Below are 21,960 nucleotides of genomic sequence, written 5' to 3'. Positions count from 1 at the left end.
GGCAGGGGCGAGGGGGTTGGGAGGGGGAGGGAAAGGGGAATTTAAATCCCCCCCTCAGGGCCGGCGAAGAGCGGGAACTACATCTCCCATGGTGCCTTGGGCGCGCTCTGCGGTATCTCAGCTCGGAGTGGGCGAGAAGGGAACCAGGCGCCGCGGCGGTTCCTCTGTGAGGTAAGAGGGCCCCGCGCGTGCGCAGTTGCCCTCGCTCCTCCCCGCCCCTCGCCCGCTCCGAGGCTGCGGATCTGTTGTGCCTCTCGCTCTCCTTGCCCCCCCCCCCTTTACCGGCCTAGGTCGCCGTCTAGTCAAAGGGGCCTGTCGCCGCTCGGAAGGTGAGCCTCCTGCCGCTTCCTGCTCCTCCTCCTTGGCGGCAGGCTCTGGGCCTTGCTTCCCCCGACCGGCTCCTGGCGCCTGTCGTAGCCGAGCCCCCGGGCTCCCCGCACCCGGAGAGGATGTCGGAGCAGACGGGCTTGCTGATACCGCAGACCATGGACAGGTACGGGAAAGAAGCGGAGCTGCGGGAGGTCAGGCGGGCCCGTTTCCAGGTGCGCCTTGAGGGGGTGATTTTGGAGCAGGAACCGGGTCGAAGGGAAAGCACGCGGGGAGGCACCGCACCATCCTGCGCCGCCACGGCCTATATGCGTGCAGAAAGTCACGGGGGGAATTTGAGGGGAGCTGCTTGCCCAAGGCCTGAGCGGATGTGGCAACGAGGGCTCAAAAAGAAACGCAGGGCTGTTTGTGTCTTTTTTGTGGGGGGGGGGGATTGGAGAGTTGCTGCTTTGCCCCCACCATGAGCATTCTGAGGGTTCATGAGGCCTTGGGCCCACATAACACACACACGCACCGTTTGCTGTCAAATGTCTTCCAGTACAAACTGTCGCTAAGTTCACCTTGCAGTAATCGTAAAATTAGTAGCCCCTACAGTGCTGTTAAAAACATCTATGTCAACACCCACAACCCCTATTTTAGTAGCTTACAGATCTTGCATATAAAACAATGAGTTGTGATCATGGATGTTTCCACCACATGGAGCAACCTTGTGCTCATACTACCACTGCATGTCCGAATAACCTTTTCTATGTCTCTGTCACTATCCTTCAGCACTGACTACTTCAGAGTCCCCAGGCCTTCATTCCAAAAGAGTTTGAATTCTGTGGCCCAGAAGGACAGGAGTGCTACTGTTCTGGCTTCGTGGTTGCAGGGGAGAAGCAGAGAATAAAGATTAAGTTAGAAACCTAGTATGTGGAGGGTTGGGACAACTTTTCAAAGGATTCTTGTAGAGTTGAGATCCAGCTATATGACTATGGGTTGCTGTACTATCTTTTCATTCCATATTGTGTACTGCTACAGTGATCACTGTAGTTCCACAGTTTTTGTTGGCTTACCTTTTATCTACAGTAATAACATGTAAGAGACGGGTCCTGTTAGTAATTCTATATAAAGTATATTGCTTTTCTGTTGTGGTAGGTGGCATGATAATGGAAATAACCCAGACTTAGCTTGTGTTTTTTTTCACTTAGTAACAGAAGGTAAATTCCCATATCTTTGAGAACAGCCCTATTGACTTGAGTAAGGCAAAATGGTTACATTAGTCAATTGAGGAACCACAGTCTCATTTAATTGCATTCCAATAATATAGGCAACAATGAATTTATGTGTGTCCAACTGATGCACAACCATGATAGGGCATTGCAGCAACCTGGAAGTGGCTGGAAAGAGGACAGGAGCGAAGCAGCCATATGCATGCTCTGCCGTCGCATGACCCAGAATGCAACTCCCATACAAATCATGTGTTGCCTGTATTGTAGTTACTGGATATAAGGGATTGATACTGGGTGTTGATATGGGCTGTTGGAGGAGGGGTAGTACCTCTGGTGGGGGACACATGCTGTCTGGGGTGGTTTGTCCACCTTTGGTTCCCATCCTGCACTCAGTCAGCTCTCACCTGTGGCTCTTAGAAGCTGTCAGCATGCAGCAGTGGCCACACCTCAGGAAATGGCTTCAGCTGGCTGGCTAAAACAGCTGAGGGTAGCCAATGGGTCTCAAACCCTCAGTGTGTTAAGGACTTCCCCTGCACGTCAAGACAGGTGTTAGTGGTTTGAGTGGATAAGACAAATAGTGGATCCAACAGTCAAGAAGGTGGTTTCTGCACATGCTGTAGTGGGAGGTGAGGGGCAGATGGCTCATCAACCTGGTAAGGTAGGCCATTAAGGAAAAGGAAAACCTGATCAAAACCTCCATTGCCTTGCAGCTATACTCATCCATAAGAAAGGCTTTGGGAGTAAACCCTGAGGAAAAATCTGTACCCACTGCCTTGTGGGACGTCTTTGAAAGATGAAAAGGCCAAGGAGCCAACCCTACACAAATCCAGAGTGGAGTCCCTAAGACAGTTAGATGGCGTCTTGTATGCATCCTTCCAGCAACTCCTGCATCCAAGCTGATGCCAAATGTATTGCTCTGTTTTCCTTTGGACCACATCAATGAGGCCAAGAGGGGGGTCTTATTATCTGGGCAGCCCAGGACCTCCATACACACTGCCCAGGCTTTCGCCCCAGAGAGGTCACTTAGGTGCTGCTAACACAGCAAAAGCAGTGCAGAAGTCGGCAGTTATGAGTTACTGGTTTCTGCAGCCATAACAGGCACTGTGATTCTCCAGTGGTTTGACTGCACCCCTGGATACACATTCTATTGGCTCTGGAGACAAGACAGATGCCAACTTAATAGATAAGTGGATTTTTTGGTCACATTGTTTGAAGTGTATTAACAAATCAAGAGGAAACACTGTCATGAGCTATTGGCAGAAGTTGTATAGTGTACAATACTAGTTGCTTGGGATATTGCTGTTGGTTTGTATCCACAAAATGAGAGATAATGATAAGGATAATTCTTTATTGTATCACCTTGATGGAAATGGTTTCACTGGTTTTTAAAGAAGACTTTTAAGTTCATACTATTTAGGCTAAATAGTATATAGTATAGCAAAATAGAATTTGCTTGCTTTTAGTTCATGTTAGCCATCGTGCAAAACTCCTGAAGTTTTAATTAGCATTGACTTAACTAAACAAAGAGAATACTAAATGAAATTTTGGAGAGGCAAATGCCAATGTACCAGTGCTTTTTTCTAGAAAAATAGGTGCTGGTACTCACCATGAAGTTGTTACAGTAAGTGCCACACTTCTTAACAACAACAAAAGAGGTGCTGGTACTGTGTACCCTTGAGAACCCCCTGGGGGGAAAAGCACTGCAATGTAGTTGATCTTCATTTATCATATTTAGAAATGAGTCTTTCTTAGTGAATACAGGGGAATCACTCTCTTTTGGAAAGTTGTTGCCTTGCCTATCTTTGTGGTAGGAATGCCTTTTTTAAATGAATGTTGGGAGTTAGTAAGGCAACTTACATTACATGCAGCAAACTACCTTAATTTACCTGATATATGTAACCTGATAAGGGATGTGGGTGGCACTGTGGTCTAAACCTTTGAGCCGCTTGGGCTTGCCGATCAGAAGGTCAGCGATTTGAATCTGCAATGGGGTTAGCTCCCATTGTTCTGGGTCAGCTTCTGCCAACCTAGCAGTTCGAAAGCATACCAATGCAAGTAGATAAATAGATACTGCTGTGGCGGGAAGGTAAAAGGCGTTTCCATGCGCTCTGGCATTCGTCATGTTTCTCTGTGCACCAGCAGCGGTTTAATCATGCTGGCCACATGACCTGGAAAGCTGCCTGTGGACAAAAGTTGTATCTCCATAGTTCAGATGGATCACTGCTGCTGAGAGAGAGTGGCTTGTCCAAGGCTACTTAGGTCACAGTTCTATACACAGATGTAGAATGCCCCATTGAATGCAGTGGATGATGACTGAACCAAAGTTCAGGAGTTATGCTTTGCCAGAAAATTCTAACATCTGTCTCTTCTGCAGCCCTTCTTCATCTTTTATTGACTTCTCTAATGTGAAAATAGTCTCCTGTGACATAGAGAAAAACTGAGGAGGACATCCCAAGGCTGGTTCTTCCCCCTGCCCCATACAAAGTGTTATACTGCAACCCGTATCACTCCTCACTGTTGGCCATGCTCAAATTGTAGACCTCTAAACCTCTGGAGGACACCAGCTTGGGGAAACCTGCCTTAGGTCAGCAGCCCTTCCATCATGTTTGTAATGTACCATGGATACCTGCACGTATAGAGGCACAATAGCATTTTTCTCTCCAAAATGGGAGTGACAGTGTTTTTTCATTAAAAGAAAACAAGATTTGCCATTCAATAGAGAATAAGTATTGATTAGCTTAAATTTTAAAGCACTTCCCTGAGAGTAAGCTTGGTGGACTTTTAGGAGAATTGCTTCTAAATAGACATTCATCTGTAAGTGTTGGCAGAAGTTGTATATTTGAAAATTATTATACAGTGGGGGAAAAGGGGGCAATGATCACTCACATTAAAATTCAGTGGTGGTGTGCTATTTGCTGCAGGGGCAATTGATGTCATAAGGACATGTTAATTCTTCTCATATTATTGTAGGATAGTAAATGAAATTGGAGATAAATGTTTTTTGTTATAAATATATATCTTAATAAATATTTTAAAGTACAAGGCATAAATACTTTAACTTTATCTTATATGCTCTTATGTTGATTTTAATGTTCTTTTTCCAGAAAAAGTAGTTCTCGTTTTAAAAATTAATTTGGAGGCTTTTTTTGTTCTCTGTATGCTAATTTAAACAACAATCTGTGTGCTCAATAAAGAAAGGGAGTTTTAGGCACAACTGCAGTTACTAGAAGTAGTTTCTATATGTGGAAACATAAAATTTAATTATTGGGAGTAGCAGTTCTGCAGTTGCTAGAATTAATTGCCACCCACGAAAGGAGAAAACAAATGCCCTAAGCCATTTACACAATCAGCAAAACAAATAAGGTATTTCAACCAGTAGTATTTGAATTATTTGTCTACACGTTCACAAAGAGGAAGGTCTGCTTCCCAGTGGCAGAATTATTTAAGAGCAAAAAAGGCACTTTCTACTTCCTCTTTCCACTCACAAGATGAGTGAACATGATGGTTGGTGCACACAGATGAAGAGTGGCTGATTAGTGAAGTTGTGTAAGTAGCAGTGACAAGGCATAAAATTCTAGTCTAGTGGTGCAATATGATAAGGAAACATTGTAGAGTCTTTAAATAGTGTCAAGATTAAGTACTTAACAGTGCAATCCTATACACACCTACCTTTTGTTTACGTAAGACCTTTTGTAATTCCACTAAAGGCAAACATTCATTACTATAGTTCAATCTAATCAAGAATATCTTCATACAGATCTTGTGAAATTTGTCCAGTAATAACCCTACCTTGGTTTCCTAAGATGCTTCTAGTTCTTCCCCTTTACTGACCAGTTCTGTATCTAATTAAAACGACGTTTGGTGTGTAAAACTGCAGAAGTCAGGCAAATAGGTCAGTACTGTAATCTCACAGAAAATAGAAAACATTGAGAGTTTAGAACATTAATTTTCAAAAGCAAATGATGTATCCAGCAAAATAGTTCTTCTAGTAGAAGGGCTTTTAACTATACAACAGAACTTCTCCCCTCTTTCCCTGTGCACCCTCTAAATCTGTTCTGGAGATTTCCTCAACCATTTGGAGCACATTTCTGGGGTCCATGGGGCAGAGACGAGGGCAGGAAAGTTCCACTGCTCAGCTAAAATTCCTTATGCTAGAAGAAATGTAGGATGCCACTCATTCTGTATAAAAAAGATTGAGCATTCTTTTGCTGTACATTCTGTGTGCAACAGAATGGTTAATATTGTACAATTATGGTTATGTGTCTTCTGAAAAGGCTCAGGGAAGAATTCAACGTTGTGCTAAGCAGAACACTCCATCAGAGCAAGCAATTCTGTTTGCTTGATGGTATAATTTGCCCTTTCCTTCCCGCCTAATGTGCTGTTCCAGGAGTTCCTCCATACCAGGGGGAGGAGATGGGGGGAAGCCGTATTGTGCTAGCAGATGTCCTTGTGTGGGCTTCCCCTGGCAGGACTAGTTAAATGAATCTCTTCTTCCTGCACCATCCATGTAAAATTTAGTTGCTCACACTGCTTTAAATCCCCAGATTGCTTTTAAGATAAACTTTGCAGTAGATTAATACAGAAATTAAGAAAAGGGAGGTATGAGTATCTATCTTCTTGATGTTTTGTCCACAGAGCCTCACTTACAGGGTCATAAATATTGAAATTAGTTGTTATGTGCACAACAGCTGGAAAGTGGTGTAATCTAGGGGTGCTTGAAATTTTACTTTTCAAAATCCCTATCAATTGAACTTAAGACACAAAGTAATAGCCAGCTGTCTGGCACAGAGCAAATGGAGACACACCTATATTGAAAAACAGGCTCTTCCCTCACATACTTGAATACATTCTACTTGAATTGGCACGGAACCTGACGGTTGGCATTTAAAATCAAAAGGTGGCAGAGCGGCTTTTAAACTGATTGTGGGGGGAAAGCTGACAGGAACAAAACAGGGTCTGGTTCAGAAGAAGTGTTCCCTTCCCCACCAGATGAAGAAAGAAAATTGATTTAAATAGGGGAGGTGTAGAACTAAGCATTAAGAGGGCAGGGGGCACATGGCTGACATTTCTGACTTACTAAATGTTGTAGCATAAAACACACATGCCAAAAGATACTTGGAGAGAGAGCGGCTATATTTGTGTGTTTATGTGCTAGTGCTACTAGACACCTCTGAGCCAAGATGGGCAAACTGGAGTGTTTGGTCTTAGAGGACAGTATTGATATAGTGGGCATTATGGAAACCTGGTGGAACGGAGAGAAACCAGTGGGACATGGTTATTTCTGGATATAAACTCTACAGGAAGGACATCATGGAGGTGGCATCACTGTACACTGGGCATAGAGTCCCCAAGCTAGAAATTCCCAAAGGGGCAGAATCCTCCAGGCAGCTGCTGTGGTTGATTATACTTGGCCCCAAAAGTGGGCTTACTATCTTGCCACTGATCAAAATGTGAAGATGATAGTGAGATGGAGAATGAAATCAAGGAAGCATCCAAAAGAAGAAAGTGCTGTAATAATGAGTAACTTTGACATATATGTACCGTAAGTGGACAATTGCCAAGGAAGTCCAACACGATCACATTTGACTTTAAAAGAGGGGACATCCTGTAGCCAGCAGGATGGCCACTGTGAGAATAGGATGCTAAGCTAGACGTGCTGCTCAAAATTAACAGCAGTGTCATTTTTGGGAAACTTGAAATCCAGGATGCAAAGATCCTCTTTCATGATGTTAGAACTTGTGGATCTCCAGTGAAGCTGAATGCTAATAGTAGCTAGAATAAAGAGATATTTATTTTCAAGACTGAAATAATAAGTCTGTTCTGAAATGCTTAAAGTAGAAAAGAGTTGGGGAAAGTATACTATTGCTAATTCATTTGGTTTTATATAGTAATGTTGAGTTTTCAGAAACTATGTTTTGTTTGACCTAGCTAGCTGTTTCTATTTTAGGTTGCAGTCTGAGTAGCGACCTGATTCTGTACTAAGACCAGGGTAATGTTTTATTCAATACAAGAAAATGGAAAATCTGGCAAGAACTGAGATCCTTGTGTCAATGGTTTTATTTAGCTCTTTCTGCTGTAGCTACTGTCAATAGCAAGATAAAGCTGATGACAGAAAACAAGGGATTTACTATTCATTATTCATAACTTGCTAAAGGCTTAAGAATATAAAGGATATCATGTGATTCTTTTTGTAGGCCATCCATTGTTTAAAATATAGCTGTTGAGCAATAAATTGGATGAAACTTCTTGTTTAAAAAATGTATGTGACATTGATCCATTGCTGTATCAAAATGAGTTTGATAGTCTTAATGATATATATTTCAAGCATATAACCTAGTATTAAACATGTTTTAATACTTCAAAGTATAGCCTTTAATAACTAATTCAAGGGTGTTATTTTGCAAGATTGTAAAGTCATTTTTTCCTGTCATCCAAATGAACTTTAGACCTCTTGGGGTGTCAGGTTGCCCCAAGGCATGTCACAACTTTATCTGTGTGGCCCAGTTTGCACTCATTAACAGTTCAGAGGTAGCCATCATACATTGTAACTTGAGCAAGCTATGAAATATGCCGTGTATGTGTCTTCTAGGTTAATATACCAGTTAATATACCAGTCTGATATTATTTTTGGTTCGAAAGACTCCTCAAATTTCAGTGAGGATGTTTAGTAGTTTCAGCATTTGCGACTTTATTTCTGTTTTGCTTTTTGATGTGTGTGTGTGTGTCTATGTGTAGAAATTCCACTTCTTCTGTAATAGTGAAAAGAAAGATTGAATTGTTCAATTTATTTCCTGTATGCATTTTTTTTAAAGCTTGGATAAATGCTTTTCTATTGCCGTGTAGTTCCAACATCTTAGCACTGTCTCATCATTTCTTTTTGGGGGGAGAGTGTTGCTTAAATGATGGAAAGTTGAAAGTAAACAGGGAATACCGTTTGTTAGACGTGAATACAAAAGACACACACACACACAAAATAGTGGACAGAGCTGTAGTGAAATAAAGGTAGTAATGATATAGCTAAGATTGGGTGTATAAGATAACATATACTCTTTCTATGGTGTATTCTAATTTTTGTTAGGTGACTTTCCCAAGATAATTTGTTGATTGCCAAGTCTGAAGCTATTGAGCATGGATAGGCAAACTAAGGCCCCGGGGGCTGGATCCAGCCCAATCGCCTTCTAAATCAGGCCCGCAGACGGTCCAGGAATCATCGTGTTTTTACATGAGTAGAATGTGTCCTTTTATTTAAAATGCATCTCTGGGTTATTTGTGGGGCATAGGAATTCATTCATTATTTTTTTTCAAAATATAGTCCGGTCCACCACATGGTCTGAGGGACGGTGGACTGGCCCACGGCTGAAAAAGTCTGCTGGCCCATGCTATTGAGGGCAGGGTGGTAGTAATTAAGTTCCTTGTGTCCTTATTCATGAATTTATAAAATTCCTAAAAGCCGCATCAGCTGCTGCTGCTTACTTTAAAATATTTAAATCTTTATTTGAATAAACTCTGGAAATCCTGTGCCAAACGGTTTATAACAATGGTAAATAATGCTTGTGCAGGGGTGCCCCATCAGATCTTGTTGGTTTGCCTCCATTATTCTGAGCCTGGTGGCAGGCACCAAAGTGGTTTAGAACAGTAAGTAGGAATACAGACCTATTTTCTATGGTGTAGTTTGAGCTGAAGAAGTAAAGGCCTTATACCACAAGCAGAAGTCTGAAGTTCATTGGAAATGTATTTGTTTGCAGAAAAATGTGTTTAATTGTTATAGCACCCAACTGGTATGCATGCTGCTTCAGAAAATAGATGAATTTCAAGATGAAAGATTTGATCAGTCCACCCTGCCTTCAATTTAAGATTTAATTTTGATTATCTTCCCAGTAAATTGTCTACTGTTGTTTTTGCTCCTGATACAACTATTTGTGTATCTTTCCTGGATGAGGATGGGTTTTTTGTGTTTGCGTTTCTCAGATGCCCTGAGAATGCAAATTAGCCATTGAAAGGCAGGATAAGCATTTTGGAAATAAGAAATACGATTATTTTCTGTCCTATCATGTGAATATAAATATGGAATGGATTAAAATAGTTTACATAAATAAGCATTTATTCATTTCTGTGCAGGATTTTTTGAACACAATCAGCCAGAAATGTTTCCTGTGCAAATGTGGGAAAGTTGTAATTAACTGTACAGTTTCTTTGTGAATTTACTTACTGCCCTATTCTGAACTCTAGATAGAATCATAGAATCATAGAATCATAGAGTTGGAAGAGACCACAAGGGCCATCGAGTCCAACCCCCTGCCAAGCAGGAAACGCCATCAGAGTACTCCTGACATATGGTCGTCAAGCCTCTGCTTAAAGACCTCCAAAGAAGGAGACTCCACCACACTCCTTGGCAGCAAATTCCACTGTCGAACAGCTCTCACTGTCAGGAAGTTCCTCCTAATGTTTAGGTGGAATCTTTTTTCTTGTAGTTTGGAACCATTGCTCCGTGTCCGCTTCTCTGGAGCAGCAGAAAACAACCTTTCTCCCTCTATGTGACATCCTTTTATATATTTGAACATGGCTATCATATCACCCCTTAACCTCCTCTTCTCCAGGCTAAACATGCCCAGCTCCTTTAGCCGTTCCTCATAAGGCATCGTTTCCAGGCCTTTGACCATTTTGGTTGCCCTCCTCTGGACACGTTCCAGTTTGTCAGTGTCCTTCTTGAACTGTGGTGCCCAGAACTGGACACAGTACTCCAGGTGAGGTCTGACCAGAGCAGAATACAGTGGCACTATTACTTCCCTTGATCTAGATGCTATACTCCTATTGATGCAGCCCAGAATTGCATTGGCTTTTTTAGCTGCCGCGTCACACTGTTGGCTCATGTCAAGTTTGTGGTCAACCAAGACTCCTAGATCCTTTTCACATGTACTGCTCTCAAGCCAGGTGTCACCCATCTTGTATTTGTGCCTCTCATTTTTTTTGCCCAAGTGCAATACTTTACATTTCTCCCTGTTAAAATTCATCTTGTTTGTTTTGGCCCAGTTCTCTAATCTGTCAAGGTCGTTTTGAAGTGTGATCCTGTCCTCTGGGGTGTTAGCCACCCCTCCCAGTTTGGTGTCATCTGCAAATTTGATCAGGATGCCCTTGAGTCCATCATCCAAGTCGTTGATAAAGATGTTGAATAAGACCGGGCCCAAGACAGAACCCTGTGGCACCCCACTAGTCACTCTTCTCCAAGATGAAGAGGAACCATTGATGAGCACCCTTTGGGTTCGGTCAGTCAGCCAGTTACAAATCCACTGAGTGATAGCATAGTCAAGTCCGCATTTTACAAGCTTCTTTACAAGAATATCATGGGGCACCTTGTCAAATGCCTTGCTGAAATCAAGGTAGACTACATCCACTGCGTTCCCTTCATCTACCAGGCTTGTAATTCTGTCAAAAAACGAGATCAGGTTAGTCTGACATGACTTATTTTTCAGAAATCCATGCTGACTATTGGTGATCACAGCATTCCTTTCTAGGTGCTCACAGACTGTTTGCTTAATGATCTGCTCCAGAATCTTCCCTGGTATTGATGTCAGACTGACTGGGCGGTAATTATTTGGGTCCTCTCTTTTCCCCTTTTTGAAAATAGGGACAACATTTGCCCTCCTCCAGTCTGCCAGGACTTCGCCTGTTCTCCAGGAATTCTCAAAGATGAGTGCCAGTGGTTCTGAGATCACATCTGCCAGTTCTTTTAATACTCTTGGATGCAGTTCATCTGGCCCTGGAGACTTGAATACATCTAAACTAGCCAAGTATTCTTGTACTATCTCCTTAGTTATTCTGGGCTGTGTTTCCTCTGCTGAATCATTTGCTCCAAATTCTTCAGGTCGGGCATTGTTTTCTTTATCGGAGAAGACAGAGGCAAAGAAGGCATTGAGGAGTTCAGCCCTTTCTGTATCCCCTGTTTGCATTTCACCATCTTCTCCTCTGAGCGACCCCACTGTTTCTTTGTTCTTCCTTTTGCTACGAACATACCTGTCAGGGAACTGCCATCAGAGGAACAGGTGGTGGAAAGGCTCCAGGAGAATAGGAGAGATTCTGCAGCAGAAGAAGGAACCAGTAGGGGGAGAGCAGGAGCTCCGGCGGAAGGGGAGTCGGAGGGGAGGCTCTGGGATACTTCCAGTGAGAATAGTGAAGAGGTAACAAGACCCCCCTTAGGAACTCCCACCCTTCGCCGGAAACTGTCACGCAGAGAGTCCAGGAGGCGCATGTCCGTCAAACAGCTTTTATGCTGGAGTAAGTTCCGTAGACGCCCACTGTCAGATTCTACCAGCGACTGACGGAGTCATGCTTTGGGGGCTCCGTTAGTGACTCGGTTTGGTTGACCAGCCAAACCCCAGAGGGATCAAGCTTTTATGCACAAGCAGCTCATTATCCCATCACAATACCCATAAAAGCCTTTTTTGTTGCTTTTAACCTCTCTAGCAAGCCTGAGTTCATTCTGTGCTTTAGCTTTTCTGACTTTGTGTCTACACGTGCTGGCTATTTGTTTGAATTCCTCTTTGGTGGTTTCCCCCCTTTTCCATTTTTTGTACACATCCTTTTTTAATCTTAACTCAGTTAAAAGTTCTTTAGATAGCCACCCTGGCTTCTTTAGGCACCTTCCATGTTTCCGTCTCATTGGTATTGCCTGAAGTTGTGCTTTTACTATCTCCCTCTTAACAAACTCCCAGCCATCATGAACTCCCTTTCCTTTTAGTATTACTGTCCATGGGATCTCACCCAGCACTTCCCTAAGTTTTATGAAGTCGGCTTTCTTAAAGTCAAGAAATTGAGTCCTAGTATGCTTGGCTGCTCCTTTCCGCTGTATAGTAAACTTCAGAAGAGCATGATCACTCGCGCCTAATGATCCTTCCACTTCTACCCCACTAACCAGGTCATCAACATTGGTTAGGACCAGATCTAAAATGGCTGTTCCTCTTGTTGCTTCTCCCACTTTCTGGACAATGAAGTTGTCTGCAAGGCCAGTGAGGAATCTGTTTGACCTTATGCTCTTGGCTGAGTTTGACATCCAGCAAATATCCGGGTAATTGAAGTCCCCCATTACTACTATCTCCCTTCCTTTTGCATGCTTGGCCATCTGTTCCAGGAAGGCATCATCTATGTCCTCCGTTTGGCTTGGGGATCTATAGTAAACTCCCACAATGAGGTCCCTGTTATTCTTCTCTCCCTTAATTTTGGCCCAAATGCTCTCACTTTGGCTTTGAGGTTCTAAATCTTGGATCTCTTCACAGGTATACACATCCCTGACATATAACGCCACTCCTCCTCCTTTCTTGTCTGGTCTGTTTCTCTGAAATAGATTGTATCCCTCCATTATTACATTCCAGTCGTGGGACTTATCCCACCAGGTTTCAGTGATGCCTATTATGTCATATTTAGTTTGCTGTACCAAGAGCTCAAGCTCATCTTGTTTATTACCCATGCTTTGCGCATTAGTGTACAGACATTGAAGTCCATTAATCATTCCCCCGTGTCTCTTATTTAAGGATTTTTTCCTCCCATCACTAGGTCTGCGTGCTGTTTGCTCCATTCGGTCTATGACATTTGGACTCCTACCTTCAGGAGCACTGTCTCCCTCCCCCACATTAGTCAGTTTAAAGCCCTCCTGATGAGGTTTCTGAGATTTTTGGCAAAAACATTCCGCCCAACCGTTGTGAGGTGCAGCCCATCGCTTGCCAGAAGTCCATCTTCAAGAAACTGCTGTCCGTGATCTAAGAATCCAAACCGTTCCTGTTTACACCATTTGCGAAGCCAGCTGTTCACTTCCACTATTTTTCTCTCTCTCCCTGGGCCACGTTGTTCAACTGGGAGGACAGATGAGATGACAATTTGTGCATTTAATTGCTTCAATTTCCTGCCCAGAGCCTCATAGTCTCTTTTGATCTTCTGGAGGCTATTGCTTGCAGTGTCATTGGTTCCCACATGAACCAAGAGGAAGGGGTATTTGTCAGTGGGTTTTATGATTCCTTGCAGTCGTTCAGTTACATCTTGAATCTTAGCCCCGGGAAGACAGCACACTTCCCGAGACATCTTGTCAGGCCCACAGATCACTGCTTCTGTTCCCCTCAGTAGGGAATCCCCTATCACCACTACACGCCTCCTCTTAGGTTTGGTCGGGGTTCTTCCGTGAGCTGTCCGTTCCAAGGTCGCCTGCACGTTCCCTGAGGACTGACTTTGCTTCTCGTCTTCATATACCTGATCGACTGTAATGAGGGAGAGATCCTCAAACGGAGTCTGCTCTTCGTCTTCCATGCTAGGGGAGAGGACCTCAAAGCGATTGTGTATTTCTAAACAATCAGAGCGAACCCTGGGCTTCCTACTTCTTTGAGTCACGTTTCTCCATATATCTGGCTCCTGTGTTGGTGAACTAGCCTCCTTCTCAGGGGAGTCCCCTGTCTCCTCCTTGGTGGAGATGGTGTGCTCTGTTGCTTCCAAGAAGAGCTCCAGCTCTCTAATTCTTTGGAGGGTAGCTACACGTTCCTCCAGTTGCTGGACTTTGTCTTTTAAGAGGGCAATCAACATGCAATTGCTGCAGGTAAAGCTGCCTGCAACCTTTGGCAAGATGGCAAACATTGTGCAGGAACCGCAGGCGACTGCAGCTGTTCCCTCACTCTCCATCTTGAGAATGTGTCGTTGGGGGTGGCTACAGCGGTCCTCCATCATAAGAAGCATGCAGACAGGGCAAATAACTCCCCCCCCCAAAAAAAAGCCCTAGGTCTCCCCCGACAAACTTTTGAGACTAGCTCCCCTAAATCTAAAAGATGGATCAGCCACAAAGAAACACACACAGGAGGAAACCCTTTTTGCTCCTTCTTCAGCTGCTGCCCTGCAAGCTCATTCTACTCTTGCAAGATCATTCTACTCTTCCCGAATAACATTTAAAAGTTGTAGTTCTTAGAAATTTTTGTATTTATTTATTTGCTGTATTTATTATTATATACTGCCCAGTATATTATATACTGCCCAGTAACAATATTCTTGACGGAAGTAAGAAAGAAATGAAGTGAATGAAGGTAGAATTCTGCTTAGTTGCAGTGCCATGGTTATGTAGATTTGACATGATAAGAATAATGGATTTTTTTCTCTCTCCATATTGGAAAAGGAAATGTATGTCTCTTTTGCTGTGCATTTTCTGTATAGTGCTGTGATTACGATTGATTGTGGAAAGCAAAGGGCTCTACAGACTTAGATATATTTATAATGCAATCACTCCGTTATCTGAACAGGAGGGGAAAGATCAATTGCAAGAGGGCAATTTTCCCTTCGCTAGATTACTGTCAAACACATTTATAACTAAAAATAAAATAATCAATCTACAAGAGAATTAAGTGTATTTCCTTCCTTAATTTTACAATCACATTTTTCTTTATTTGTACATGTTGCCAGGATGTAAACATTCCCTATTCAGGAAAGACCAAAATATCAATATTATATGTAGAATAATTTGTTCATTTGTTGGAATACATTATGAATAAATCAGAAAACTGCAAATGGACCTCAATTACTTCAGACACGAATGATGCAAAATATGATTTTAAGAAATGGCATTAGGATTAAGCACACACGTTTATTTTTTTAAAATCTAGCTATTAGAATATGGTATTGATGAATTTGAGTTAGTAGCACTGCATTTAGGAAATGCCCTTTCTAGGTAAACAAGTTAGCAATAAAATGGTTGGGGAGATTTTATTCTTACGATCTTGACAGCTAAAGCTTTCTGATGTGTCACTTGTGCTTAACTTTCAGGAGTTGTTGGGTGTGTTTTGCAACTGATGAGGATGACAGAACAGCAGAGTGGGTGAGACCATGCAGGTGTAGAGGCTCTACGAAATGGGTTCACCAAACTTGTCTACAGCGCTGGGTGGATGAAAAACAGAGAGGGAACAGTACAGCTCGTGTTGCCTGTCCTCAGTGCAATGCAGAATACTTAATAGTATTTCCAAAACTAGGTAAGATGCGCATGTGAAACTTCCATGAAGAGTGGGTTGCGAGGAGCACACAACTGGAATATTATTATATTACCATCATTATTACTAATATTAACCAGGGGCTCCATCCCTGCTTGCTCAGCTTGCCAACCCCCTCACCCTCCCTTGGCAACTCTGCATCTTTCACACCTCACCCCTAACCCTCACAGCTCCTTCCACCCACATGCTGCCCACCTGTCAGTCACCGTATGCCATATTGCTGTCAAGGGGTGCTTCACTTTGAAACCCCAATTGTCGGGATTTAAAAGTGGACCACAGGGATTTAAAACCACACTTTGTAAACATCCTCATGAGGCCTTTCAAGCCTCAGTGGGGGCTTGAAGGAGATGTGCGGGGCTGGGTGCGAACTCCCATTTGCCTATAAGCAACGCAAACTGTAGAGGGTGGTGACATTACATTCTTATGTAATAAGGAAGATATCATCATTTGCCTTATGCACAATTGTCTCAAGGTGATGTACAGTGATGCAAGGGACAGTGTAACATTCAGGGTTGAATTTTGTTCTATTATTATCCTGCACTGAGATTCTCAGAGCAGCTCATAGCATCCAATCATAAAAGACAGTGATAGAGTTAATAGAGGTAGTGCCATGCTATATACTCTTTTGATTCATCATCTCTGCTACAAAACTTTATTTCTCCTTTATGTTATAGGTCCAGTTGTTTATGTCTTGGACCTGGCAGATCGCCTTATCTCAAAAGCCTGTCCATTTGCTGCAGCTGGAATAATGGTGGGCTCTATCTACTGGACAGCTGTCACTTACGGAGCAGTAACAGTGATGCAGGTTCAGATGCACTTTCTAAATGTTACATTATCTTAATCAAGCTGCAAACTTCTAGACAGTTGCTGAAGAAGTTTGTTTGGTTTTTTTGTAAGGAAGAAAATTCCGTGAGAGGATTGGAAAACGCAGTTTATAAGAGCGTGACTCCATATTCTTCTTTCCTTACCCATGTGGTGGTTTTTCCTTACCCACCTTCCTATTTCATGTAACTCTGTGCTTACAGATTGACAAATCCCATCTAACAGGCACAGCTGTATTCAGCTCCTCCCTCTACACACACAAGCATTTGTTTGAATATATTCCATCATAAATATCCTGCAAAGCCTCACATCTGTCCATTTCTGCCTGTGTCTGTATTTCTCTGCATATGCCCACATGTATTCGTGCTTTTCTATTCATTAACAAGCTCTGCTAAACTATATGGGAGTCACTGCGGCCATCTGGATGAGAAACAGATTCCTTGATAATTGCTGTTGCTTCTACCTACGATCTGAGATTTTTCTCTTGCTTTTCTCATGCTCACCATGATTCTCTCACTGCTTACTGCTCACCTTTCCCATGGGGGGGGGGGGTCAGGGGAAGGAAGCAGTCACTGTTTCACAATAAAGCTTATTGGGTGACCTTGGGCCAGTTATTCTTGCTTGGGCTAGCCTTCCCCCTGTTGTGATGATAAAATGCTTCTGTATTCTGTTCTTCGAGGAAATCTGGGAAACAAATGAAATAAATACCTAGTTGAGAGCAAAGGGAGAATGCTCAGAACAAGCCCTCAGCCTGGATATAGACTTCCTATATAGTTTCAGTGAACAAGTTTGTTCTCAGCCTCTTCCCAATTTTTCATCTTTTCTGTCTAGAGGAATAGTTGGAGGAAAGACACAAGCCAGGACTCATTTTTGATGCGCTCCTGCCTTTGAGTATAGATATGGAGTCACTTGCAGTACCTTCACCATGCATCTGTTCACTTTATATATAGTACTTGAAGCAGGCTTTTGACAACTGCACAGATGTGCTCAATGTACTACTGCTGTCATAAGTTTTCAATTATTTATAGATTGTGGTTATTTATCAGCACAACTGTGGATTGAAAAATATCGGACATTTTAAAAAGTTAGCTTTACTCATGGGTTCTGTTCTTGATACATAGTTCTAGGAACATCATTTTTGAGTAGCATATATATATCAAACATTTATTTTGAAGTTTTTGTGGAGTAGCGCTCTTTCTTGACTGCAACACTCCTCATGACTCATATCAAGATGCTTTTGGACATATATAGCGGAATTAATACCAAAAACAGCTGCTTAAAAATACTTCCTTGTTTCAGATCTAGTCCATTTCAGATATGTATCTATATCTTTTTAAAATGGTTTGTCATGTTTCAGTCACAAGATTGTTTCCTGTTCTGCCAAACTCATATGCAATAATTACGTATACTCAGAAACAGGATTATTTGACTTGATGGTGCAGTGGGTTCTAAATGGATATCTAGCCTAAGAGAGACAAACAGTTGCCTAATCGTATGAGTTGCTCACCAGCCCAGAAGGTCTGGCACTCTGATCTCAGTGTGCAAGAGAAGCTAATAGCACTACTATAAGTGTACAGGGCAGTGGCATGTAGGTTCTCTGGATGGTGGTTCAAATTAGGTTGTTCTTTAGTTGTAGCTCCTGAAGTCAAGCCATTGTAAAGTAGCCACATTACCTCTATTTAGAATGGTGCTGTGCTTAATGTAATAATGTGTTTTTTTATTCATCAGGTTGTGGGTCATAAAGAAGGCCTCGATGTTATGGAAAGAGCTGATCCTTTATTCCTTTTAATTGGACTTCCCACCATCCCAGTTATGCTTATACTGGGAAAGATGATTCGCTGGGAAGACTATGTGCTTAGATTGTGGCGAAAATATTCTAACAAACTACAGATTCTGAACAGCATATTTCCAGGTAATGCTACCAAAATTTGAGTAGAATATCTAGGCTTGGCTGTTTCTGTGAGGAGGGGTGGTAAGATAGATTTTAGTATCCAAAATATAGCACTTCTCTTTTTCTCTCCTTGGTGCTAAGTAAAAAGACATTGTCCAGCACAATATTTGGTTAGATGAGTTCCATCTCCCAAATGCAGCTTGCAAGAAGGTATTGCAGTATAAAGACTAAAAAGAGTGTAATTGTGAGCACCACTTTCTAATCTGTGAAACTAGAAGTAAATTCCATAAATAATTTTATTAGAATGTGTTGCAGTACATAAGTTTTCTGGCTAGGAGTACTCAAAACCATTAAATCGAAGAGCTAATTGGAATGGAGAGGTTAAATTTGTAATACAAATCTGGTTTAGTGCACTCTAATTCTTGGTTAGCAATGGCATTTTTCTTTAGGGATTGGATGTCCTGTTCCTCGTATTCCAGCTGAGGCCAACCCTCTGGCAGATCACGTCTCTGCTACTCGTATTCTCTGTGGAGCTCTTGTCTTTCCCACTATTGCTACGATAGTTGGCAAGTTGATGTTCAGCAGTGTTAACTCTAATCTTCAGCGAACAATTTTGGTAAGACTGTGTAAAGTTTCCTTTATAGAACTAGATTGGCAGACGTGTAGGAGATTTGGCTTCTCTCTGCATATTTTCACCTTTGTCGTACTTCTGTCAAGTAACACGCTTGGTGTGTTTTGTTACATTTACATTCAGTTAAAATATTCAGATAGCATTTATATGGCACTTTGGAGTTTCAGTAGGTCCTATTGCATAGGGTCTGGGGGTTAGTGGTGGTGCTGGGGGTCCAAGGATACTTTCTGGTTGTTCCTTTGGAAGGCATCCTTAACTGCACATGATGTCACATACAGATGGAGCAGGTGGGTGGGTTGTTTTTTTTAGGAAACAGCCTTGGGAGCCAGATTGGGACATGCTGGAGGTGCCCCCCCCTTGCTCTAGGATTGCATCCACACAATCCTGTGAACCATGGACTGGAGGACTGGGCATGAGCTGTGAAGGATTAAATGACCTCTTCTTCTCTTTTGTGTCAGTGGCCCCACCCACCTGTCAAAATGGCCCCGGGGTGTGTGTGAGAAGGTTGAGATTCAGCCCCAGAACAAACCATAACCCTCCCCTCCCCATTTAAGTGAATGAAAACTTTCAAAAGAATGTGCAAACTCAGCATAGAAACATTACATTACCCCCATTGTGACAGGGAAATGTATGCTTCGGGTTTTAGTACAGAATTGCTCTAATTAGCCGAACTTCAAAGGAAACGGGGCTTGACAATCCTGTGTGTGTATGTAACCATTAAAAAATATATATTAGGTGTTAAACGTGTTCTGTCAGTTTTGAATAATTGTTCCCTTTTATTTTAGGGCGGAATTGCTTTTGTTGCTATAAAAGGAGCTTTCAAGGTCTATTTCAAACAGCAGCAATATTTGCGACAAGCTCATCGGAAAATTTTAAACTATCCTGAGCAAGAAGGTGCATAAATGACTGTGGATGTCAGACTTTTACAATCTCATCTGCTATATTCAGCAGCAATGTACCAATACCTATTATTTGGCTAAAGGAGCTGAAATTGGAGGATATGTTGCTGATTTTTGTGGTCCCCACCCCACCCCACCCCCCTAGAATAAAAAAAACCTTATTATGGCAGGGCAAATCCTCCTTAGTTGTTGATCCTAAGAATGTGATTTGTTTTCACGGATGTGTTTACTTTGTGGCGGAAGACATCTGAATCATTTTCCTATGGGCAAATGTTGCCTTCTTTCAAAACAGAAGCCAAACAGTTGTGAAGTTAATAAATTATGTGCAGACTGTATTGAATTATATTTTGTATGCTTATTGCAGTAAATGCACATTACTTTGCTAAATGGGCCAATATAAGAAACTTCTAAAAATATGCATAGTTTATTATTGCCAAGTGGAACTCTGGAATGTCAGTTAATAAGGGTTCCCGTATTCATAGAGGAAGCTAAAGAATAAGCCTCAAATTAGTGATAGCAGAACTCAACACATTTTCTTGCTAGTTCACATAGTCCATCATAACAGCCCAGATTGTTAGAAGTTTCATTAAATATAGAAAAACCTGTCTGGGTCTGATAACTTGGAACACCAGCAAATTGCTTTTTTATTTTTTAAAAAAATTCAACAGATCGCTGTCTTTTGGCTCTTTCATTGTAATGCAAGTAGCTCCTGTCTGCCACCAGTAAAACTGAAAAACTGAATTACAATCTATATGTGACTAGTTTCAATATTAGACTGTTGCTTAGTGCCAGTATGCTGTGGAAGCACAACCAAATTGTGGAGTCATTATCAAGAAGCAAGGGTTCAAAAATAAGCACTGGTAACACATAGCTGTGTTTAGAAGGAAGTATAAATGTTCAGTTGTGAATGTTAAAAGACTATTGCTTACACAAGTCAATCCTGCTTTACTGAAGTCAGTTTTCTATTTTCTATTTTTATTTTTTTAAGACTTATCTGGCACTCACCTTAACTGCATCTCTTTTGAAATCTATTTTCAAAGTGTCCTTGATTTTGGTGGCACCTATAAGTAAATTCTTTGGATTGGAGCATAGGTTCCAATCTAGACATGTGTGCACAAGTCCCATTCCAGTCAATGAGATGGATTTCCTAGTACATGGCAGGATTGAGGTTGATAAGGGAGATATTTAAAATGCACTTTTTCTTAACAGTAGAAATTAGTGTATCAGTGTTTAAATATTGGGTTCTGTACAAGTCACATCATCGCGAAGTAACAAATGACAGTCATTCTGGGTTTACAAGTGGTATTTGCTTTGGCAGGATTAAAGAACCATTGAGTGTCTCTTAAATTCTCAAATTATGTTCCAATTCAAATATCTAATGCATGGAAAAGGTAATAAACACATCTTTTTAAAGTACTGGTAAATAGTTGTTGACCAGAAGTGATGCAAATGGGAAAAAAGTCTTTGTTTGATTGTAATAACGTATGCTAAAGAAATATTATTATTTCCATAGCAAGCTTTACTTTAAATATAAAAATTTAATATTTTAAAAGGTAATAATGACCAGCTAGTATTCCAGCATTGGTATATGTGGAAAAGCCTAAAGCATAACAGAATACTTTAGTTTCTTGTTGTAAATACTAAAAACCCCCACTGTAAGTCAATTTGACTTTTGATATCTATATATATATATATTCAGCAGTATCCTGCAGAATGTTGGCTTTCTATGAGTTTTCAGCACTATAAAACATTTCTTGCAGAAATTCCTGTTGTAAGAAGCCTTCTAGGTGATCTTTACTTTATATACACCAGCTCTTTGATACCTGCTGGTTTTTAAACTATCTCTTACAAAACCTAAAAGTACAGATTGGTTGGTCTAAAATTTTGTTCTATGGTAAAATTGCTGAAATTATTGTTTTATCACTACAAATGTACTGTGAAGAATGTGGGATTATATTTTAAATTCAGTAGCAAAAAGCATTTCCTTGGTTACTGTGCTTTTGACATGTTTTTAGTAGTGCAATTTACGATCACATACTGGATTAGATTGAATAAAGTTTTTTTATATTCTTTAGGTGTATGGTGTCAAATATAGTAACATAGATTGCTTTAATTCCTTTAAATGTTTGGGGGAATAAACTATTAAACACTGAACTATATCCATTGCTTAATT

General features: G+C 41.5%; 1 protein-coding gene across 3 annotated transcripts; it reads left to right on the top strand.

Annotated features, from left to right (window-relative positions):
• The first annotated feature begins 36 nt into the window (after nucleotides 1-36).
• MARCHF5 (membrane associated ring-CH-type finger 5) lies at nucleotides 37-21,861 on the top strand. Of its 3 annotated transcripts, none has more exons than XM_081863328.1 (6): nucleotides 37-171; nucleotides 15,324-15,526; nucleotides 16,219-16,349; nucleotides 18,095-18,278; nucleotides 18,737-18,873; nucleotides 19,674-21,861. In XM_081863328.1, the coding sequence occupies exons 1-6, from the start codon at nucleotides 89-91 to the stop codon at nucleotides 19,788-19,790; spliced, it is 855 nt and encodes a 284-aa protein (XP_081719454.1). In that variant the 5' UTR covers nucleotides 37-88; the 3' UTR covers nucleotides 19,791-21,861. The 3 variants fall into 3 exon arrangements, with proteins under 3 accessions (XP_081719454.1, XP_081719453.1, XP_081719455.1); XM_081863327.1 differs by having other exon boundaries at nucleotides 18,707-18,873; XM_081863329.1 differs by lacking the exon at nucleotides 37-171 and adding an exon at nucleotides 197-493 and having other exon boundaries at nucleotides 18,707-18,873.
• The last annotated feature ends 99 nt before the right edge of the window (nucleotides 21,862-21,960 follow it).

Source organism: Podarcis erhardii (assembly GCF_964252035.2).
Source record: "Podarcis erhardii genome assembly, chromosome: 5".
In the NCBI taxonomy this organism is placed as follows: Eukaryota; Metazoa; Chordata; class Lepidosauria; order Squamata; family Lacertidae; genus Podarcis; species Podarcis erhardii.
Note: the sequence above shows the minus strand (reverse complement) of the source record. Positions and strands in the feature narration are given on the sequence as shown.